The sequence below is a fragment of the Magnolia sinica genome, chromosome 4, assembly GCF_029962835.1.
Source record: "Magnolia sinica isolate HGM2019 chromosome 4, MsV1, whole genome shotgun sequence".
Taxonomy (NCBI): domain Eukaryota; kingdom Viridiplantae; phylum Streptophyta; class Magnoliopsida; order Magnoliales; family Magnoliaceae; genus Magnolia; species Magnolia sinica.
Window position 1 is genome coordinate 96,863,845 of NC_080576.1, and position 23,224 is coordinate 96,887,068.

Genomic DNA, 23,224 nt, shown 5'->3' on the forward strand with positions numbered 1-23,224 from the left:
GTGATGTCGCTTTAGGGCATGGTCTATCACATGATAGGATCAAATAAATGGCTTAGGTTACTGAAGCATGCCACAGTTCTAAAACTAGGCGACTCAAATAGAAATTTGGCTGAGTTAACTGGACGAAATGTCAAAGGTGAACTCGATCCATACCATCCACATGTCCTACCATGACATGAACGTGCCACACCCAAATATCAGGTGTATCCTGAATTTCTGGTGGACCACATTAGTGCCGCACATCATGATCATTTGTGACCTAGCCAACCAGCGCAGACAGCAACAGTAGCGCTTGTCAGAGAAAAATAAGCTAGATTGATTTTAGGGTGGCACCCAAAACAGGATGTAATCTCAAATTCTTCATAGAGAAAACCCTAACCCATTTCCATACCACTATGGCAAGCCCTCTTGGAAACATCTTGCTAGATATGGAAATCAACCATGGTTGTCTTTAAATATGTTCTTTTTTATGGAGATTTTTTTGTTTACCTGTAAGATTTGTATTACTTTATATTTTTTTATTAGGGTGTATTTGTTCGCACCAAATATCATGAGATATCATAAATTTCATGATATTTCAAACAATATCAAGAAATTTCATGATATTTGGTGCAACCAAACCTAAGAGTTTTTTTTGTTTCATGTCCCTTTCCCACTCTATCTTTTATTTGAATTTTATTATTGTTGCGTCCTAATGCATCAAGACAAAATAGTTTGCTGATGCACCCAATTCCGCCAATTGACGCCCAACGTTTGGTGATCCAAACCATGGATGAGAAGCCTCAAGAATTGTCACGATTGGAGAATCCTAACTGTTTGTTTGAGAACCCACAAAATAGATGGCGAAAATGACACAACAATGATCTGAAAAGGAGGCAAATGATTGGGATGTATAGGATCTTTTAATCTGGGAGGTTTCTAGGGCATTCATAGCATGCTAGACTTTTCTATTTCTATATTTTTAACTAAAATGCATTAAAATGTTATGAATTTAATGATTTAAATATCAGTTGGGTTGAGTTGAGACTTGCCCAAGTCTTTCGAGTTAATTCTTCTGGTTTTTGAAAACATTGGTCCACCAGTACTGTGGCTGGGTCTAACAAAAACACTGTTATGTGGCTCAAGCATCATATAATTTGGAATTACAGGTGAGAGCTCAAAAATATAATAATTTGGAATTATGGGTTTCCAGTGCATCAAGGCATTAGGCATGAATAGAGTTCTAACACGCAAATTGTTCAGACAATAATATCAGGAGATTTTCAAAATCAGCACTTAAATTTTTTGCAATCGTATCATGAAATGATTTCAATTTAATGCAAAATTATTTAGAAGTTGCAATAATTAATGTTATACCTATATATTGAAATTTTTTTAATTATTTATTAATTATAACAAGTATTAAACATTTTTAGCAAGATTTTTCCCATAATATCACGAGGAAAAACATCAAATCTGATGATCCCCCGTGAAATTCCCAAAGCTAAGAAATTGCGGAGAACAAGATTTGACACCATAGCCCATAGAAGGGGCAAAGGTTAGATGGTTAGGATAATCTAATCTGGAAGATATTTGGGGTGTCCCACTTTCACAGACTGGCTATATCAGGGAAGGATTCATGTCCCAATGCAAAGAATTATATAATATAATTGCCGCTCATTTAATAATAACATGATGGAAAATTCCTCAACATGTGAAGCCTACTTTTGTGGGTATACAATAGAAAGAAAGAGAAGACCATTTACATTTTCTTCAGATGAGGAAAGAACCAAAGCAAACGTGTTAATTTAGAGACGGTACAATGCCGAGTCTTACTTGACCCGTGCTGATAATCAGCAACGGCATTGCATACTGGTGAGAGAACAAGGGATGGATCCTCCCAGTGTCTGAACAGAACTCGAGCAGTGCTGCCCTGCACAAAACATCAGATAAACCGAAATGTAAGTTGCTTGGATTTTATGGGCAATTGGCCTATCATGAGATATTGGGTGTGTTTGGATGCTCATGTGAACTGAATTGCAGTAACTCGATTAAATAGAATTGGACTGACCAAAATGGAGGAGAGACCATTTGACTCATAAAGATGGCCCACCTGTAATAGTGATTTCTCATGTTTCAAGTTGGTTACAAATAAGCTAGAGCCAGCCTTACGTTTGCTACTTCCACTTTGTTGAATTGAGTTACTGCAATTCAATTCAACTGAACATCCAAACTCGGACATAATAAATCAAACGGTGTTGCAAGAAGCAGTGCTGAAGGCTATCAAATGCAGGAGTTTCAAGGGTTGAACTTGCAAACTTGCTAGAATCACAGAATGCAGATATTTTAGTAAATATTTATGCTTCCTTTGCATGCACAAGCAATTTGAATTCGCAAACAGTCTATCAAGTGGGAATGACAACACTTGGAAGTTTCCTAGTATTCACATTTCATAGTGAGGAAGTAACCATAACATTGCAGATGTGCTTCTTTTATGTCCACCTTGAAAACAAGTCGGTTATTTCCATTTAGATTAATTACAGTTCAATTCGATCGTGATTCCAAACAAACCCTTGGAAAGGTGATGAGCAGACCACAATCATCCTTGCAAAACAGATAGCAGGAATTACTTAGTCTGATTCGAATGGGATTTTGGAAGACAGAAGGAACTGCTAAAACATTTGGCAAAGACGGAACATTTGACCACATGATTATTGCTTCGTACAAGATCGACTGAAAGACATAGGGATGATGATTGTGGGTTTCTAGCCACAAACGATTTTTATTTTTTTGAATGACAACCACAAATGAAAGTTTTTTAGGTTGGATTTGAAAAGGATCATGACATGGTGAGAGCAGTACAGATAAATAGGAAATCAAGTATAGGTACTGAGCCTCAACAAATGTATTGTTTGCTGACGCTCTTAATTTTGTACAATGTGGGACCCATATTTTGTCATTCAACCCACTGATCGGATGGGTCTCATGGATGGAGGATGCCCAGAACCCTCCTGGATCTTGACCTTCCAAACTTTTGCCCCCCTTTTTTTTTTGTTATTGAATATGAAACATTGCTTATGTTTCACTGGTCTATTTGTACTTCATAGAATGACAATTGAAAGATTACCATCTATCGATTTAGGGACCCATCAGATCCAGTATTCTGAATCACTGAACCATGGCCCACATGTACAGAACTGGGGACCTCAGTATAAAGTACATCTATTGAGGCTCACTACCCTATAATTCCTTAGAAAATAATTGGTTTGTAAATTTTGAGATCGCTTCAAAGGTATGAGCTAAATGAAAACAATGGCTGGGAAATTAGGTCATCCCCATTATGCAATGGACCATGGCCCCATGGAGAACTCTAGCTTCCTAGGGGTGTTTTAGGATATAACCTGTGGACCTGTGAAGCCAAAAACATGTCCCACAAGTATAATTGGAGTGACGGAGCAGGCTAGTCTACATATATAATGCCTTCATCGGGGTCGTCCGTATCCCAATCTTTGTCTTCTTGAGATAGATTGGATAAATCAGACTGCCCTCCATCCTGACCTTCGGGCTTCTTTTTCTCACTTTTCAACCTATCCAATATGGCAATAACCTGCACAATTCAAGCATCAATGGGTTAGAGAAGATGGCAGACATTGAGGCTGCATTTGGAAGCACTACTGGATTGAATTGCAGTAATTAGTTCAACGAAGTGGAAATGAAAATTTTGCAGTTGTTTGGTATTATTTTCCACCTTTGGCGGTTTCTTAATAAAAAAGTTACCTTTCAAAAAAAAATGAAATTTTTGCAGTTAACTTCTTAAGTATTCATATGGATGGAGTAGATAGTAATCAGTAAATTGCAGTAATTAGTTCCACTTTTTTTTAAAGCTCACAATGTGGAGAATGAAACAGAAAAGATATAGTAAATGGGAGCTCAAAGTCACCAACTGCAGCGGTGATTAAAACAGAAAGGATTCAGTTGAAACTAACATTCGAGGATGACTAAGGGCCCATTTGGACACACTTCTGCAAAAGGGGTTTTCACACCTGCTTTTTTGGTTGACAAAAACCAATTGCATTGGTTTTTAGCACATATTTTTTCAAGTTGCTTATGAAACCGATTCTGAGAAAGTGCATCCAAATGCGCAACGCAAACTGGGATTTGGCTCAAAACACCCTTTTGTGGTTGTGTCTAAACAGACCGTAACGGGCATTTGCTTAGACCATCAAACAGATTAATGAACAGACCAAGGTTGCTGCAGTTCTAAAGTCAATAGATGTGGCTATTCTTAGGGCACATGAACCAAGGTTTGAGTGCAACACAGCTGGGACAGGTGAGGTCGAGGCTTGTCCAGGCCCATCCTTGGAGCTAAGTACCTGGGACCAAGCCCATTCCACTATCAAAAGATCCACACCAAAGACCAGCTTCTCTAGCCAAGTACTCAGTCTGACAGTGTTAAACAAATCTGAGCCAAAGGGTTTCAGTTAAGACCTTTATGCAGACTAGGGCCACGGCAATTCAATGTGAAGTTCTGGACCCAGTCCATGGACAACTCAGTCATTTGTATCCCTAATGTGGCGCCAAGTCAGGGACCCACAATGATTAACATATGCAGAACTCTTGCTGCATTTATCAAACAGAGAATTCATTATTTCAGATGTTGAGGCATGACAATGGTGCATTTAAAACTTCAAACATCCAGCCTTTAACGGATATCTATCTAAAGAATCAGCTCGTCAAACAGTAGGAACAGATGGTATTGTATATATGTCACATCTTGGTCCAATCATATCAAGCTGTGATGTTTCTGTGCCACTGCCTAGACACATATTAAGCTGTCATGTTTCCATGTCATTGTCAAGGCTCAAGTTCTTGATGTATGAAAGTTATCATTAGGTTGTACATTTTCATTTTCAATAAATAATCCTTAGACATCATAACCAAGTTTATGTGCTTGAAAATGTTTATATAGGATAAGCATTGGTGAAACCAGAAAAGGATTTATAATCGTTGGCTGTTCGAGCAATACAAACCAGAAAAGGACTTGCAATCCTTAACTTTTCAAGGAATACATAATCAGAGGATGTGAATACTGATTTCTTCAAAAGTTTCCATGTTGGTTCCATTGGAGCAAGTCATAAAGATTGAGAAATAGGACTGGTGAGGGCCCCAATGGGTCGAGACTGATGCGTCCAGAGCCACAGCAAAGATGATGGACACCATCGGAATCGGCGTGAGATAGATGGGTTCACAACCCTGCAAGTGCCTTAACAACAGACTGGTGAACATCTTGTCAACAAAGGGCCAAGCATCTCAGCAGACCTAATCTTCACCTTTGAAAACTGAGTGATGTGCCAGTGACTCGTGAAATTGGACGATTTCCTTCAGCATAATAGTGAAACACAGATATGAACTCATGCATATAAAACACATATCAATTCATCAACTGAAAATTTTCCAATTATTTATAGATATAAAGGGGGATAACGTCTCGATCCTACTCAAACTCAAACTGAAGATAATCTCCTGCTCAGAGTCCAAGTTAATCTAATAACTAATAAGGTAACACTTATCAAATAATAAAACATGTACCTCAATCTTCAAGTGGAACACATGATGATGGCCCAGGCTCTATGCATCCTTGGCCGTTGACCATGCCTGCATCAAACTCATGAGGTTGGAATAGGCAAGGATTGATCATTTGTCGATCTTCTTTTTTTTTTTTACTTTTTGTTTTTGCCGCTATATGTGGCTAAAGCGATGGGTTCTTGGGTGGGATTGAACGTTTGTAGAGACAGGATTGGATGGTGCTTATCTAATTAAGGGTTGCTTGTTGAATGGGTGAGCTCTCTGAGGCTAATGATGAGTGGTGACAATAGTGGGCTTCATTGTGAGTTTTTATTCTTATTTTTAATGGCAATAGTGATAGCAAAACAGCACCGGGATTGGGATAGCTCTGATCAGTGTTTCAACTATCGATAATATCGGCAGTCAATGACATGAAAACCCCAGAAAAACAAAAAATTTGCCAGACTTCTATGTATCGTGTGATATATTGCATGACATCCCAAAATATCATGCGATGTCGCCGATATCACAGATATATCGCTTTGTATCGCGTGTTTTTACTTAATATATATACCTGATATCGGCCAGGAAAAAAAAAAAAATCCCCAAAACCCAAAATTTCCCATTTTCCCCTCGAATTTCTTCCTTCTAGTCTTAAGTGGATTTTGGTCCATCTTGCGTAAGATTTTGGGTGGAAAACAAAATTTTCAAGCTGGGATCATCGATTTCTCAGATTTGGAGCAGTTGCTCAATCAGTGAGACATTTTCCATTTCGATCCATTTATTTTGGTTTAAATCATGTGAAATGAAAAGAAATCCTTGATTGTTCATGTTTTGCATGGAAAATCAAGGATTTCCAGCTTCGATTTGGAGATTTGAGTGTAGGTTGGCCGATTTGGGGGAAATTCGAAATTTTCCTAATTTCGCCCAAATTGCTTGCAATGTTGCACTCAAAATACGAAATCAAGCATGTATGAGGTTTGATCTACTAATTTATAAAGTTTTCTTCCAAATTTCAGAAAAAAAAAATATATATTAATTTTTTTTTCAAAATACCTTCAACGAGTTGTTATGTACTTCTTCTTTTTCTTCTTTTTTCTTTCGGATGAATTAGTTGTGTTTTCATACATATCTTAATACATTTATAAATGTTATACGTTCAATTTGAATATAGTTGCATTAGTTCAGTCAAACAACGCATAGCTTAGGACCCTATACAAATGAAACCTATTATGTGCACTTTTTTATGAGATGTTATTACTTAAAAGTGTGTATTAAGGTCTTTTTTAACAATCCCTGAAGTTTTCCCCAACGTTTCCCTATGTTTCCCAAAAAGTGCAATAAATTACCCGATACAAACGATATATCTCGTGCGAAAATTGTACAGATTTTTTTTTTCCAATCAATACAAGTAGGGCCCATGGTTCGGTGATCCAAACTGTTGATATGATGGGTGCCACTATAATTTAATCAATAGCATAAATTTTCAGCATAGGAATTTATAGAAATTCTTTTGTTTGATCAAATTTTCATCAGAGTTGCATTGTGTCACATTCATGCATCATGCATGCCATTTAATAGTTCGTTTGAATGACAGTCTCCTCTTTATCCATTGTAAGATAGCTTCGCAAATTTGGTGTTTTTCCTTGGTCTGTTTGAGATTAGCCAGATTTTTCCAAAGTTGGTAGTGGATCTTTTTGAAAGATGGGTGCTGCCCCGTTCAAGATTCAAGGTAGAATTCTATGGAGAATGCTCCCCCATGCTATGTTTTGGGGGTTTGTGGAATGAGCAGAATAAGAGACCTATAGACTACAGTAGATAGTATAAAGGGGAAATCTAAGTCTCTTCAAATTGAGTGGGGTAGATCAGCAAAAGAATCCAAAGGAATCTCAGTGCATGATTTGTATAGAACCCATGAGCCTTCTTTGCAACATTATTTGATATTTTGAGAAAAACTTACTATTGATTATCTAAAAGGAAATAACTTGTTGTAGCCCCATGGTTGCTTTCATCAAGAGCTCTTGAGAACTTCCTGTGTTCACAATTGTCTCCCGACACATCAAGCTTGCTTTCAGACTCCCTACAAATGTCGGGGAGGGAAAGCATGCCTCCCCATCTTTGGTGCTAGTTGCTACTGGAATCTTTTAGGGTCTTAGACAACATTGGTTGCCGGTCCAGTACCCACCATGTGGGCCTTCGTTGAAGCCTCAGTGTGCTAGAATCCTCTGGAAAATGGATACTGGTCATGAACAGAAGAATCAAGAGAACTGCAGAGCAAGATGCAAAGAATAGAGTGAAGTAGTAGAGAGCAGGTTAAACGGAGGAGGCCTAAAGCCTTCATACCTAGATACTGTCACACTCTCCATAGAGGGATTCTCCAAAGAATGAAGAAGGCTGAGGTTCGATGGCATTTCGGTATGTGAGGGGAGGTGAAGGGTGTTGCCATTCCAGGCTGTCATCAACCGAGGGAGGTACGCAGTTTCACCTTTGTGTGATTTGATGGTATTGCAGAGGCTGAAGAGGCAATATCCGGATTGAATGATCAGTGTATAGCTGGCTGATTATTGAAGATAAGATTTCAGAATATGGTCCTGCGGTTCTAAATCGAAAGGGGATCAATGAGTGAAGGTTTCCAATGAAGAAACAAGGCAGTGGGCAACGAAGGGGTTTGTCACGGGTCAGGGTGCTGGCTTCAGTTCTTCCTTTGAGCAGGTTTGTCTCCAACCCCATCCTTCAAGGATGCATTGTGCAAAGATCTCAACCATGGGGATAAATCCAATGCCAACCCCTTTTCATTCAGAATCTGAGGGAATTAAAACATTTGTTGCAGAGGAAAGTCTCATTTGGTTGAGGGAGGTGTGGCTCCAAAGGCTGCTTATTGCTTTCCCTGATCTTCTGAAAATGTCCATAACAGAACTGGATCAATGGGAGAACACTTCCTGGGGTCTACAGGAATGTGGTGAAAAGATGGTCTAGAAACAAGGTTCTGTTTGTTTCCACTACAAGGCCAGACGCTAAATCCGTTTGGCTTCTGGGTTGCAGGAACACGCCCCTTTGGCTTCCTTGAGACCATCGAGTGAGGATTTGGAAGATGGCTTCTAGGATCTGCAATTTCATTGTTGGGATTCATGCCTGGGGGGAGGATACAGTTAGCTGTATTGGATCTTCCTTTGGAAGGGTGCTTTAGCTAGACCACTACTCCTTTAGTGGGGTTGTTTCAACTAATGCTCATGTAAATATGAGGAGCCAAGCACCAAGGTGATTGAGGACTCCATGCTGCTGCTAACCTTTAAGATCTACTCTTAATAGATTTTCGAGCTTCATTTCAGTGGCCAACCAGTAAGAAATGTTTTGAAAGTAGAGGCTTCAGCTTTGGGAAAAGGATTGAATATCTTTTCCAACAACTTCTCCAAGCCTCTGGTTGTTGAAGGGGACACCATGATTGTCTTATCTCGGGTGGCTAGAAGTCGTCCGAGCCCCTGGAATGTTTCCCCCATCTTCCTTGACATTCGGAATTTAGTCTCTAGATTAAACACTTTGTTATACCAGTGGTGAAGATGCACTGGTTCGCTCTTCCCTTAGTACTGGGGACTCATTCCCCTTTGTAGTTCTTTTTCTCTTTAATATATTTTCGTTACCTCTCAAAAAAAAAGTTATATGAAATTATGTATACAGTGAAGTGGCACATTTAAAGTTTATAATAATTTGTAAACGCCAGTAGTTAACATATATGCATCAAAAGTAGTTAAAATACAACAAAAAATGAGTAGAACGGTAAGCAAAACAGAAGTTTCATAAGACTAAAGACTGAACAGTGCATGGTTAATAAACCAAAATCTAAAACGGAACACAACGATACTCAACAGCTTGGAGTATAATACCTAAAAGTTAACAGGCATGCAAAAATAGTGCACTGTGGTGTTAAAGAATTGTGAACAAGGATACCACCAGGCATAGGATTTTAGATATCCTGAAGTGAATCTTTGGTGAAAAACTGGCTATCCTGGTCATATTTTTACCTCACCAGCTGAACCGAGTTGGAAAAGAAAAAAGATGTGAATTGTTCATGGTCCAGACATCCACTTCAATTAAAGCATTGCATCTAAAACAAAACATGAAAAAATAAGAAAAGGAAGAGAAGGTTTACCCTGCTCCCTCTCTCTTGAGACTCATCCTCAATAAAACGTATCTCGGGAGTCAATCGCAACTTCATACGCCTCCCCAACTCACTGCGAACATACTTCACCTTTGACTTCAATCCGGCAATGGCTACCTCTCTACCTCTTTCATCACCAAAGACAGATACATATACCTTAACCACCTATGAACATTGGGGAAAAAATTTTGTAGCCTTCAGACTAAGAACTATAAGTTTGAGATTGAAGCATATTTCTGGCACTATTCTCACCACAAATGGATAGAAAGTATAAATTATTCATATTTCACCTTTGAAGGATTATTATCATGACTTGGTCAGGTTTATTTTCTTTTCTTTTCTTCCTTTTTTTTTTGGAGATAGGTAACGTTCATTTTCTTCCACATGCTACATCATTATCATAGCATTGTCCCAGCAATTTGGAATACTGCTTCACCAATCATTCCTAAGATTTGACACAAGAAATTATGACTCTTCGCAAAAGAACATTCGGCTGCCTACATGACATCTACCCTCCTTTACCTGGGCTAGGGACCAGCAGCCACAGCTACCAGGCAAGAGTACATGTATCCGAAACTTTGAAATATATGGTTAAAAATAAAAAGTTTGAGCTTGCCTTTGTATAACAATGAAGGACATGATTTGTTCCACATGCTCATGAATTACAATTGGTGAAACAAAAACATTGATTCTACCCTCCTTTACCTGACATTGTCCCAGCAATTTGGAATACTGCTTCACCAATCATTCCTAAGATTTGACACAAGAAATTATGACTCTTCGCAAAAGAACATTTGGCTGCCTACCTGACATCTACCCTCCTTTACCTGGGCTTGGGACCAGCTGCCACAGCTACCAGGCCAGAGTACATGTATCCGAAACTTTGAAATATATGGTTAAAAATAAAAAGTTTGAGCTTGCCTTTGTATAACAATGAAGGACGTGATTTCTTCCACATGCTCATGAATTACAATTGGTGAAACAAAAACATTGATTCTACAGTGCCACAAATACAAAATTTATAGAATGAACACGTGAACTTAGAAAAATAAGAAACCATGTTTTTTTAATATGTGAATGATTTTCTTCTTTTTTTTCTTTTATTTTGGGTGACAAAAAGGTTACCCCCTATTGGTTGGAAGTTGATCGGGTATGGTGGTAAAAAAAATAGGAGTTAGATAAGTGGATTTTCACACCAATCAGACTTTACAAATTTCGGCAGCAGCCCCATTGGGAGCTCGGACACTTCCAGTATTGGATATTCTTCAGAAACGGTGCTAACAAAATTAAGATGACATTTTTGGATTACGTAATCGTACAAAGAAGTTAAGGCTTTAAGGAAAGGATTGAGGATGTTCTTCCCCTAATTTGCTTCACTAACTGTTGAAATGATTCCATTAACGCCGCGAGATATGCTTCTTCCAAGGATTCAGGGCCTTGGAGATTGCCACTCATTGTAAATAAAAACAAGGTGCTTTCAAAAAATCTTAATGCTTCTTCTAGCCATGTTTTGAGAGAGGGTGACCTGCTCAATGCCTAACGTGGTGCGTCTAGAGAGTCACTTCTCATTGAGATGTCAAAATCCAGTCTGTATCCTAGCTTTTTTCTTTTGAAAAAGTTGTTACTCAAAAACTAAAAGGATTTGGGTTTTTCGTCTACTGGGCCATTCCCAAAATCAAGCTGGTCTGACAATCCTAGCCACCAGTTGGAGGACTTCTTTTCATTAAGTGACAATTGCTGGTTTGACTATTGTCTACCCATCCACTTGCAATTATCGTAAGTCCCCCCAATCAAGTCATGATTGTGAGAGGTATGCTTTTTTTCTGATACAACCATCCACAGTAGGCTCAGCAGATGAACGTCCGGATCTTGTACATGTGTGCCAGGTCTATGCATATAAACTGCTCGCAAACATGGATATGAGCATTTAGCACCAAAGCCTTTCTCAAAAGAAAAAAGCAAAAAAACATTGCGCTGAATTAAAAAATGAATTGTAATTAAGTGTTGTGTCAACACAAAGAAGTGGATAATTTTCTTTTCTTTCTTTCGAAAGTTAGAATATGGACTTCAATTAATCGGGAATCATTTGGAGAGGCAACAGAGGAAATAGGAATACAATAGACCATAAGAAAGGGGAAGGTGTCATGTATTTGATTGTTTCCAAGGTTTAACACCTCTAGCTTCTGGCACATGGTAAAAACAACTTGGTACCTGCCTTTCCAACTAATTACCATTGAAATCAAGTGTCTCTAGAGAGCACCCCTCTTTGAACGTTTGAAGTAGGGTATCATGAAATGCATTTCCTCCAAGATTCAACACAGTGGGGAAGGCGTCACTGATTTCACCCAAACATGGTGGAACATAACCATTTAAAAAAAAAAAAAGTAACGAGAGAATATATTAAAACAATAGGAAAAACAAAACAGAAGGCAGCTGCTGAGATAGCAGAAGCCGACGTTACAAGCCAAGAAAAAGAAAATTAAAGTCCTTAAGATAAGATACATTGGCCGCCCACTCAATAATCAAACTTTTAGCCCTTGAACCCACGACAAGAGGAGAGGAGTGAGAGTTGTTGAAGCATCTGTCATTCCTTTCTTTCCAAATCGCCCACCAAATGGCCAGGACAGCCATCTTCCACACCTTAGATCTAGCCTTGCCCAACTTGAACCCATGCCAGTACGCCAGAAATGAAGAGGCAGAGGCAGGGACGCACCCACTGAGACCAACGAGAAAAAAAATCCTAACAAATTATAGTAGCAAATGGACAAATCAAGAACTTGTGAGGAAGTGCAATTGCAAATAAGCGAGGGAACTTCTTCACTAAAATGATTGCTTGAAAGCGAAAAGAAATGGGAAAATAGAGGAGGGATTGGAATTAAGCATTTTAGCTTGTTAAAGCTGAAGTCTAGATATTCGAACGAACTTAAAGAAAGATGAGGAAATGGTAGCTCCAATCCCTCCAAAGCATTATAAGAAAGATTCAAATAAGACAAACTGCCAATTCCAACCTTCCACATCCAGTTGGGTATTTCACCATTAATTATGTTACCAGAAAGGCATAAAGAATGTATCCCTTGTTGGTTTCTCAGGATGTATGGAAATTCGTTGAGGTTGCAAGATTTTAAAAACAAATATTCAATATGGTAAAAGGATATATTTGAATTGCTTTCGCCATCATGGACTAACAAGTTGTTATCTAAAAGACTAACGTACAAGAGGTTCTTAAGGTTTAGGAATAAGCCAAGGTCCACATCACCGCTGAAATTGTTTGATGAAAGAGAGAGGTATTCAAGCTATGTGAGTTCAAAGATGGACATTGGAATAGGCCCCTCAAACTTCTTGTTATCCAATTTGATCCATTGCAAAGAGGATGCGTTGTGGAACTCGCCAAATTGACCACTAAATTATTTACTTGAGTGATCCAACAGTACACTTGTAATGATGGGAGTGAAAAGAATGAAGATGGGGATGGTCCCACTAAATGAATTGTTGGAAAAGTTGAGCTCTATACAATTTTGAAGTGCATTTTCATATGAAGAAGGGACTGTGTCGTTGAAACTATTGGAGTCAAGTATGAGGTATGTAAGGTTGGTGAGTTAAAAGATTGACCTTGGAATAGGCCCTTGTAACTTGTTTTCATACAAGTGGATGATTCAAACATTTGAATATTCAACCATATCATTTTCCCATGTTGAATATTTGTTTTTAAAATCTAGCAACATTAACAAATTTCCAAACATCTCAAGAAACCAAGAGAGGATACATTCTTTATACCTTTCCAGTAACAGAATCAATAGTAAAATACCCATCTTCACATAATGCTTTGGAGAGATTGGAGTAACCATTTCCTAATCTTTTTTTACGTTCGTTGGAATATCTGGACCTGAGCTTTAACAAACTAAAAGGCTCAATTTCAATCCCCCCCTCTATTTTTTCATTTCTTTTCACTTTCAAGCAATCGTTTTAATGAATAAGTTGTCTCGCTCATTCATAATGTACTTCCTTACAAGTCCTTGATCTATCTCACAATCACTTCGATGGTTCTATTCCACCATATTTTGGTGAAATCAGTGATGCCCGCCTTACTATATTGAATCTAGGAGGAAATGCATTTCATAGCACCCTACTTCAAACATTCAAAGAGGGGTGAACTCTAGAGACACTTAATCTTAATGGTAATTAGTTGGAAGGGCAGGTACCAAGTTCTTTGGCTAGGTGCAAAAAGCTAGAGGTGTATTTTTATTTTTAGTTTTACATTGACAATATCATAATAAAAGGCGAAAACCAAGAATACAAATATACAACTCATTTATAGCAACTACCATGAAACTAGGAATTGGCTCAAAAGCCAAAAGCCCATTCCATAACCTGGAATTTGGCCATACTAAAAAGGTCTATGGCTTTCCCGTTACGGTTCCTGAAACATCAATCGTTTCTCTCTCACCATAGGCCCCATAGCCCCGCAAGCATACTCGACCTCCAGATTGTTGACCCCCTTTTCCCAATTCCCCCACCGTGCCATGACACCATGGAAACAATCAAATACATGACACCTTGCCCTTGAGTTTTTTGTTAATTGGGTTGGAGGGTGTGGTGTAAGGAAGCTCACCAACAGTTCATATCCAACATGTACATGTGCCCCGCTTTATGAGTGGAATGACATGATTTGTACATCTAGTCATGTTCACCCGTGGTGGCTAGCTTATTCACCACTCAAATGTCCCACATACTCATTGAGAGGACACAAAAGGAAGACATGTCAAGGTGGCACAAGTTATGCAGGCTCTCCCCAGGCAATTGCCACCATGAATGTTCTTTGGCCCAATGACTAAGACATTCCATTCATTAGGTGGGCTACACACATACAGTGATGTAAAGCCATGTGCTTTCTCCAACAAAGGTGCACTAGTTCCACTTCTATTTCACTCATTGTGAAGTCCTCGGTTTAGGCTTTAGATGTCCCCAAAATTAATAGAAAGTCGACAGGATGTCCAAAATCAAATTTTCACTACTCGTGTCATGATGGGTTCATATCCAATTCGAATGGTGGAGTTTCCAACTAAGATTAGCTTCTAAGTAGGTGATGAGATATGTCTGATGGTTCAAATACATGTTTTCCTATCCCAAATATCAAAATACCAAACGATTAAGACTTTTCATTGGATCTAGTATATATAATGGTTCAATTCTACTAGGTGGGATCTATACTGTCTATGTTAAGGCCACATCGGATGGCCCTCTTTCTTGAGTTTTTTGTTTTTGTTTGGGTTTTATTCTTTTCTCGCTTTTTGCGAGTTTTCTAATAAAGTTGTTATCTCTTAGAAAAATCAACATGACTTCGAATAAAACTGTAGGCCAACACCACCTTACTAGATTTGTCGAACCATACACAGGGTGATTGCTTTAACTCATAAATCATCTTTCTCATATTAAAAATATCATATGACTCCATCTAAACAACAAAACCAGGTGATTGTTCCACATAGACCTTCTCTACAAGATCGCCATGAAGAAAGACATTTTTAACATCGAGCTAAAAGAAAGGCCATCCATGAACAACAGCAACAGAAAGAATGACACAAATGGAATTAAGCTTAGCAATTAGAGAGAATATCTTGATATAACATTGAGAGTTTGAGTGTGTCCCTCAGCAACTAAACGAGCCTTTAATCGTTCAATTGTGCCATCAGGCTAAATTTAATGGTATACAGACACCAACAACCAACAGTATGTTTAGCAACTGGAAGACTAATGAGCTCCCAAGTGTCATTTTGATGAAGTGCAACCATTTCTTCTTCCATAGCCTGCTTCCACTCCTTATGTAATAAGGTTTCTTAGTATAACTTAGGAACAGAACAAGATGGCAAAGACAAAGCAAATTAATAGGTGGAAGACAAACACTGAAAAGAAATAAATTTTCAAATAAAGTGGTTGGCACACGCACTTACCTTTCCTCAAAGTGATAAGGATATAAAACGAATCAGGAGATATATAGGTGGAGTGACCAAATCAACAAGCTCATAAGAAAATATGATGGATGGCACATCATGGTTAGCAGCACTATCTCCCATTTTCGTCATGAGCAGACTTTGAGTGCAAATACAGTAACAGGAATGGACGAATCAGTGGAAGGAGGCAATTGGATAGTGTTTTCTTTAATAGAAAGAGGCACAAACACTAATGGTGAAGCTTTCAAGTCAATAGATCTATTGTCATTTGAGAAAATTTGAGTGGACTCAAAGAAGGTAGCATCAGCACAAATAAACTATCTTAAAAAACGAGGACAGTAATACGTATAACCCCTTTGCATTCCATAATACCAAAGAAAAATACAGTTAGCTGCTCTAAGGTCTAACATGTGTGGTTTATGGCAGGAATTGTCCTTCTTAGATGACCTTCACTTCATTTGTTCAACAAATGCGGAGGCATATAAAAGAAGTGTTGAGAAGAAAATGATTTTTTTTTTTTCTAAAAGGTAACAATAATTTATTAAGGACGGCGAAAAATTACAATCCAAACAAAGAAAAAATATTATATAATTCCACAGATTTTAACACAGACGCCCATCCCACCACATCCAATTTAAACTACCTCTTCGACCGGCTTGCACCTATTAAGAAAGCAATGGTTATTCCTTTCCCTCCAAATTGTCCATAACACTGCCATAAGGACCAGCCACCAAATCACCTACCCTTACTTCCCAACCCCTCCACCATGACAAGCATTGTTGTCAATTAGCATAAGTAATTGTATGCGACCTAAGGGGCATGTGCACATATGCGTCACATAATCGCATATGCGATCGTACAGTCCCCCAAAAAAATTACATTTTTTTTTTCATCACATACGTAATGGCATAATTGCACATGCCATGTCATAAACCGCATATGCCATTATGGTTATATAACCGCATATGGCACTATGGCATATGCAATATATGCTCCCAAAATGGCATATGCGATCGCATAAGTGCTTATGCGATCACATATGACAACACTGATGCCAAGTGAAAAGGAGTCTATCAACAGAGGCCAACATCGTCCAAGCGATGTTAAAGGAACCAAGGCATCCCAAACGCTTCTAGCATAGGTGCAATGGATGAAGAGGTGATCTATCGACCCCGCAGCTTCCAAGAACATCATGCAAACATTGGGAGGCACCATGGACCTTTTCTAAGGATGTCGATAGTGAGCACCCTCTCCCTATGAGCCAGAAAAAAAAACTTCTACTGTGGGAGGCACACCATAAGACCAAAAGGAGGATGGATAGGCCCTCTATGTATCCAAACTGAAACGCGGCCCAACTTACCTGCGTGCCAGGTCATTGAATCTCTTTCCCCCAGACAAGGATGATAATTCTACAAAAGATCCAATAGTTTGATGAAATCGCCCGCTTCTCGTCTAAGAGGCCCCTTCGACATGGAGGGGACCAAACCACACATTCCCCCCTAGCAAAACAACAGTGAGTTACGGTAATATTTCTAGCTAGATAAAGATGGGCTAGGTTCAGGAATACGGACTGAAGTGGTCTACCACCACACTATGCATCCTCCTAGAAACGGATGCAGTTGCCATCTCCCAATGAGAAAGACACCCCCTCCATGAATTTGGGCTTCATCATAGAAACCCTTTTTTGTACACTAGACATCTTATACTAGGAGGAATCTCTAACCCACCATCCCCCATCTTGTATCCCATGCTTGCTAGCAATCAAATTCTTCCTCTCTTCTTTTTTTTTTAAACATTATCAAATTGCTCCAAAGTCTTCTTTCTTCATTGGCAAACCACCACAGCTATTTTCTGATGAGAGCCCAATTCATCGCATCCAGCTCCCTTATACCCACCCCTCCCTTAGCAATAGGCTTGCAAATTTCTTCCCACTTAAGGAGGTGAAATTTGTGATACTCCTCCGCACCTCTCCATAAGAAGTCACATCTTAATCTTTCCAAACCATCCAACACAAACATCAGACATCGGAAAAGATACATGAAGGGACATATTTGACGAGGCAGCTTAATGAGCATCAGTCTTCGACCCAAAAAGAGATAATGGCTTTTCCATCTTGACAACTTTTTCTCAACCCTTTTGATCACCTTGTCCTAAAGGTTTTGCCAGCTTACCAATGCAGAAAGGAAGGCCAAGATATGTTGTCAGAAAGGAGCCGGTGCCGCAACCAAACATTTTGGCATAACCAGAGACCTCTTCTTCCATCATACTGATGCCCAACACCTCGCTCTTAGAGATGTTCACTTTAAGACCTGGGACTTATTCAAAGCACCTTACAATCTTTTGCATGTTGTCCACCACCATCACATTTGCAAAACAGAAGAGGATGGTGTTGTCAGCAAAATGAAGGTGTGAAATCTAAGCACCGCCATCTACCACCTTGAACCCACCAGTGATGCCATCTCCTGCCCACTATCGAGCATTTTACTGAAGGCTTCTGCCACAGTCACGAACAGGAAAAGAGAGAGAGGGTCACCCTATTAGAGGCCTCTCAACACCTTAAAGTAGCCTTTTGGGAGAAGAAAATGATATTTGAATTGTTGGCAATTCTTAATTCTGAGTTTAAACCAGTTTGAACTGAGATTCTTGGTCCACCTACTCTACCTTCACTCGACAATGTATATGCTTTACTCTTGAGAATTGAGAAATGTCATACAGCTATAGTATCAACTATGATTTAAAAAACCCCAAAAATCTATCGAATGCCGACATTAGAAACTCATATTCTACTCTAAGAAATAACCAAATCCCAACTTCTTCATAATCCCTTCTGATTATGCACCGTGATTATCAAATTCTATCAAATACCCACATTATAGAAATCATAAATTCGCGTACCTGCAAGTCTCCCGAGACCTCTACGTCACTGATGGTGGTGAGTGATGAAAGGTAGCGGTCAGCCCCGAGAGCAGCCTCTGGGAGGACAGCGTATTGCAGGACCTTGTCAGTGAGAAGCATGTCTGAGAGCTCCCTCCTGATCTGCTTGGCCACCATTTTCACTCTCCTCTGATTGGCCATGCACCTGATGGTGGCTATGCGTTTGGGTGGGTGGCCCACCATGGCCTTTGCTCTCGTCCCTGCTCTCTGGGCATGATAAGGAAGTTGGTGGGGGCAGATATTGGAGGGTGGAGATTGAAAGAAAGGAGAGATTGTGGGAAGTGGAGGGGTTTGGAGATGGATTAGACGAAGCGGGAGAGGCATTTCAAGTGGATTTTTATTTTTTTATTTTAACTGATCTTTTTCTAGCTTGAGATTCTGAGAAAGAGGAATTATATGAGAGCGCGACTGCACTCGCACGGGTGCATCTTTCGGTACTCGCATCTCACATTTGCCGATGTTACGGAGCATCTCATCGGGTAGTCCCAGCCGTTTATTTCCTTTTTGAAATAAATTATTAAGGGCTGATCGGTTCTACAAAAAATATGTACGGTTGATATAAATCAATCAGCCATCAAGTTCGACATGCATGTGTGATCACCTGATGAGTGGCCCCGAATGAAGTTTTGCATGGGACGTGTAGGATATGAGGCCCACCTGATCAGTTCCGATCTTGTATGTGGGTCACTTTGGCAAGGCAAGTGCGAGTAGCTAGTACCGGGAAACTGCACCATAAGAGTCCACTAACAGGTTGCTCGAGTACGCAGAGAATAGAATACGAGGGACCGTGTCCCTGAATATGGGTGTTTTCCAATAATGGAAGCCGTTTACAAGAAGAATATCGACTTGCATGGCAGCAATTGATTTAAAAAGCCTGTAAACTGTGTTGCAGCAGTTCTAAGTTAGGTTGCATGTGTTGACAAACGGCTCGTATTTGATTAAATGTGTGTGATTACGATAGTGCCGGAACACTTACAATCCATGCGCTAAATCAAAATCAGACGCAGAAAAGTTGACTTGATTGCCCAGCCACAAATGTTACAAGGAACAAGCGATTGAAGTAGAGGATTAGTACTTTTAAATAATATACTTTTACTTTGAACTACGGATTTTTATTTCAAGAGTGAATAGGGTGCTCATTTTTCTCAGTGATGTAATAGTGAATGATTAAAATTAAAAATAATGGTTGAGCAACGGTAATTTATAATAAAATTCAATACAATCACCGATAACATATAAATAAGGAAAAATAATAATAAAAGACAAATACGTGCTATTATCTATGTGGATAAATGTGTGGATGCTCACTAAGATATGATCGGTATGACATTTTAAGTATGAACTCAGTGGATTAAAATCTAGTGACAGTAGGTCGTGGATATTTACGCTATTCCTACGTGTATTAAATTGATGGCATTGGACAGTGGCAACCTAAAATATATTAAACTCCAGATTTTCTACAATGGGGCTAGACAAAAGTAGAGTAACTAATGCTAAAATTAAGATGAGACAACGTTGTGCTATGAGAGGTGTTGTGTGATGGCTCGGTTGGTGCTTGAGCTATTTGTCGAGCTCCTTGTATATACTAGGAACGTATGAATTATATCGGGTTTCCTGGCTAGTTCGGAATTTTAAAGTTATGAGATTAAACTTTATCCTAACTAAACTTGGATTTCTTATCACGTATTTTGATTTCTTTATTGTTGATGCAAATTTCAAGTTGACCCTCCTTGGTGAACCCTTAAGGACCCGCACAGAATAAAGTAAGAGACAAAGGAGACCCTGGCTAATACAGGGGACCCTCTGATGCCTATGTCAGGAATTTGGGTCTTTGTAAGATATGATCGAAGAGAAAAGAGTCACCAGTCATGTATGTGATTGAGTATTATGAATACCTTTCACTGTCTAAGTTTCCCTTATATAGTCGAGGAGGGGAAGATTATATGAGCGGGAAATATTCTCTATTTAGTAGGCAAGATAATGTTGTTAGAAACCTTCCCTATTTAGAACTCCTGCTATACCGGAGATCTTCCCATGCGGGTATCCAGATCTCCCGGGGATCTTCCCGGGATTACGGTCGTCCGGGATCCCCAGTATCTAATATTATCTTCCAAGGATCTTGGGAGAGATCTCTGGGCTGTAGGAGAGATTCTTGGACTATTCGTTCGGGGTAAGGTCGGGCGACAGGGGTGCCAAATATAATGGAAGTAGTATCGAGCTGTTCAACAGACCAGCATTCACCTTAGTTGAATTCCGACAGCTATTAACCTCATCGGAGACAGTGCTGGCCTATGACTGAGTTATGGCTGATCTACGGTCGGGTCGACCTATAGCCGACCTATAATCAACACGTAGTTGTACCGACTTATTCAATAGGTCAGCCGTTAGTCGAGTAAACTTATGACTATGCTGACCTACTTTATGGTCGGCCTTTCTTTACTAATAGATGTCTCGTATGTGATTTTAGCCCATTGGGTTTATGCTAGTTGTAGAGTTGGCTCATTTTTACAAGTTGTATTATTTTTTCCCCAACATTTATAATTTGAAAAGAATATGCTTCTCAACCTTTGTAGTCATTGTGGAGCTATTGATTATCTCTAGGAATTTTCTCATTTAAACATGATTATGTTGGAAGGCATTGCCAAGCATATATAAGTTGCGGTGTATTTACGAATCTAGTGGGTCTTCGTAGGGTTGTTAAGCATGTTGCTCGACTACATGCACCACCCGTGAGAGAGACAGAGAGCTACATGTCCGCCTTGCAATGTCTCATTTTTCTCAACTATAGACTTGAGTACGGTTATGAGCTGTTATGGTTTTGGTAGGTGATGTGTTGATAAAGGGAGTAGGGTCAATATATATTAGCGAGGTGCAAGTAAAATTTTGTCCATCATTCGTATATAATACTATCACATGACGCCATATCATCGATCCGGGTGGACGCGCTAAGACAAGTGTAAACAAGCTGGTTACTTTAACACTACCACAACCTTTGTATAGTGGAAGGGTTGAAACTTTCAATTAAAGAGTTTCTTTTCGGGTATCCTCCATTCAAGAAAGATACATCAAACGAATGGCTTGGAGTAATTCCTCGTGGTAAAAAATAAAATAAAATCATGCCATCGTTATATTTTTACCTCAATCAAATTAAACAATAGAACAAGTGCTGAAACAAAGATGCACTATGAGGAAAAGATGTATTTTGTCATCGTTGCTCTTTTTCATATAATTAAGGAAAATTTTTAAATCAATTAGCTACATTGATTTATTTTGAGTGAGATGTGACATTGAAGTAATATAAAATACTCATTATTATAATGTTTTTATGATTAAATCAAACAGCGGCAAAAAACCATCATTGCATTCAAATGTAATTCATATAAGTAATTTGTAATGATTATTATTTGTTTCCTTTCTAACTTCTAAAAATTACTCCCAAATATGCCAAAAATAGAAGCCTACATCCCACTTACGTGTCCCACGTATCTCATGGCAATCCGCCTATTCCAACAGACCCGTTGTTACAATAATCACCAAGCTGAGGATATGCATGTCCGAGTCACTTTGATTGTCTAGGTGGGCCACGTTGCCCTGTAAGACATTCGTCTCACTTGCTACATGCAAGCGGGGTACACGATTTTGAACAATTGTGTTGAAACATTTAGTTAAATCAAATAGATTATTTAAAATCAAGAGCAAAACAGAAGATAAATTTTGAATTAAAAGGCTTATATAGATGAGTGAAGGCATGACGTTAGTTGCTTGGCTTGAAATTAAGATTGCTCACCTTAGACAGCGTTTCAGGTGCAACAAGTTTTCAAAGCAATCGACCTGCAGGATACAATGATTATAACTCGATCCCAACGGTGCACTCACTGTACGTGGGCTCAAATCATTTGAAGTTTAACCCAAAAGTGCCAAGTAAACTCAGCGACTTAAACTCTTAAAGAAGAAAACGTGAAGAGTTTTCACAAGAATATAAAAGGATTTTTCGTTGTTTTGAAAATTGAATAGAAGTCTTTATATAGACTCTAAAGTGGTGTATTAAGCACCTTTTTCGAAAGAGTTTAGTCCGTTGGATTTAAACTCAACAGGTGCCACCAACTGACCAGTCACATCTATGAGGTTTAAAATAAAAAAGCCTAAGTGCAAATACACTCTCGTATAAATAAAAGTCCAATGAGTACTCACACCCACACACCCACGTGAGTATACCTACACCCATGCCTGCGCACACGGGCTTGGCGCGGCTTGGCTTGGCACGCATGCTTGTGTGGTCAATGGCATAAATTAAAGCTACTGACATAACCTATACAGATTAAATTCATATGCCCCCCTGAATGGGGCTCAAGCCCCAAGACAAAAAACCTATTTTATATACATAGAAATTTTATTAGGCAAATCCATTTGAGACTAAACCCACAATTTAAAAGTAACAAAAATTTCAAATTTGAAAGAAAACCGATATATTTGAAATTTCATTTTTTAATATAAAATTTGAAGCAAAATACAATAAGTTATGCCCCATCAAATTAATGGGATCCCATGCAAATGGAAACCCTAGGATAACATGCATGTCCTTCCATGATCCTTGAGCAGGGGATATGCAGTGTGTCCTTGAGTTGAGTCGGTGCAGGTGGCT

General features: G+C 39.0%; 1 protein-coding gene across 3 annotated transcripts; it reads right to left on the reverse strand.

The window, feature by feature from the left end:
* Positions 1–1,619: 1,619 nt before the first annotated feature.
* LOC131243445 (probable ribosome-binding factor A, chloroplastic) lies at positions 1,620–18,965 on the reverse strand. 3 transcript variants are annotated; one of them, XM_058242815.1, is made up of 4 exons: positions 18,544–18,965; positions 9,692–9,865; positions 3,449–3,586; positions 1,620–1,912 (listed from the first exon to the last, which is right to left on the reverse strand). In XM_058242815.1, the coding sequence occupies exons 1-4, from the start codon at positions 18,904–18,906 to the stop codon at positions 1,742–1,744; spliced, it is 846 nt and encodes a 281-aa protein (XP_058098798.1). In that variant the 5' UTR covers positions 18,907–18,965; the 3' UTR covers positions 1,620–1,741. The 3 variants fall into 3 exon arrangements, 1 of the variants encoding a protein (XP_058098798.1); XR_009170077.1 differs by having other exon boundaries at positions 1,673–1,912; positions 3,389–3,586; positions 18,544–18,964; XR_009170076.1 differs by having other exon boundaries at positions 1,673–1,912; positions 3,381–3,586; positions 18,544–18,964.
* Between the last annotated feature and the right edge of the window lie 4,259 nt (positions 18,966–23,224).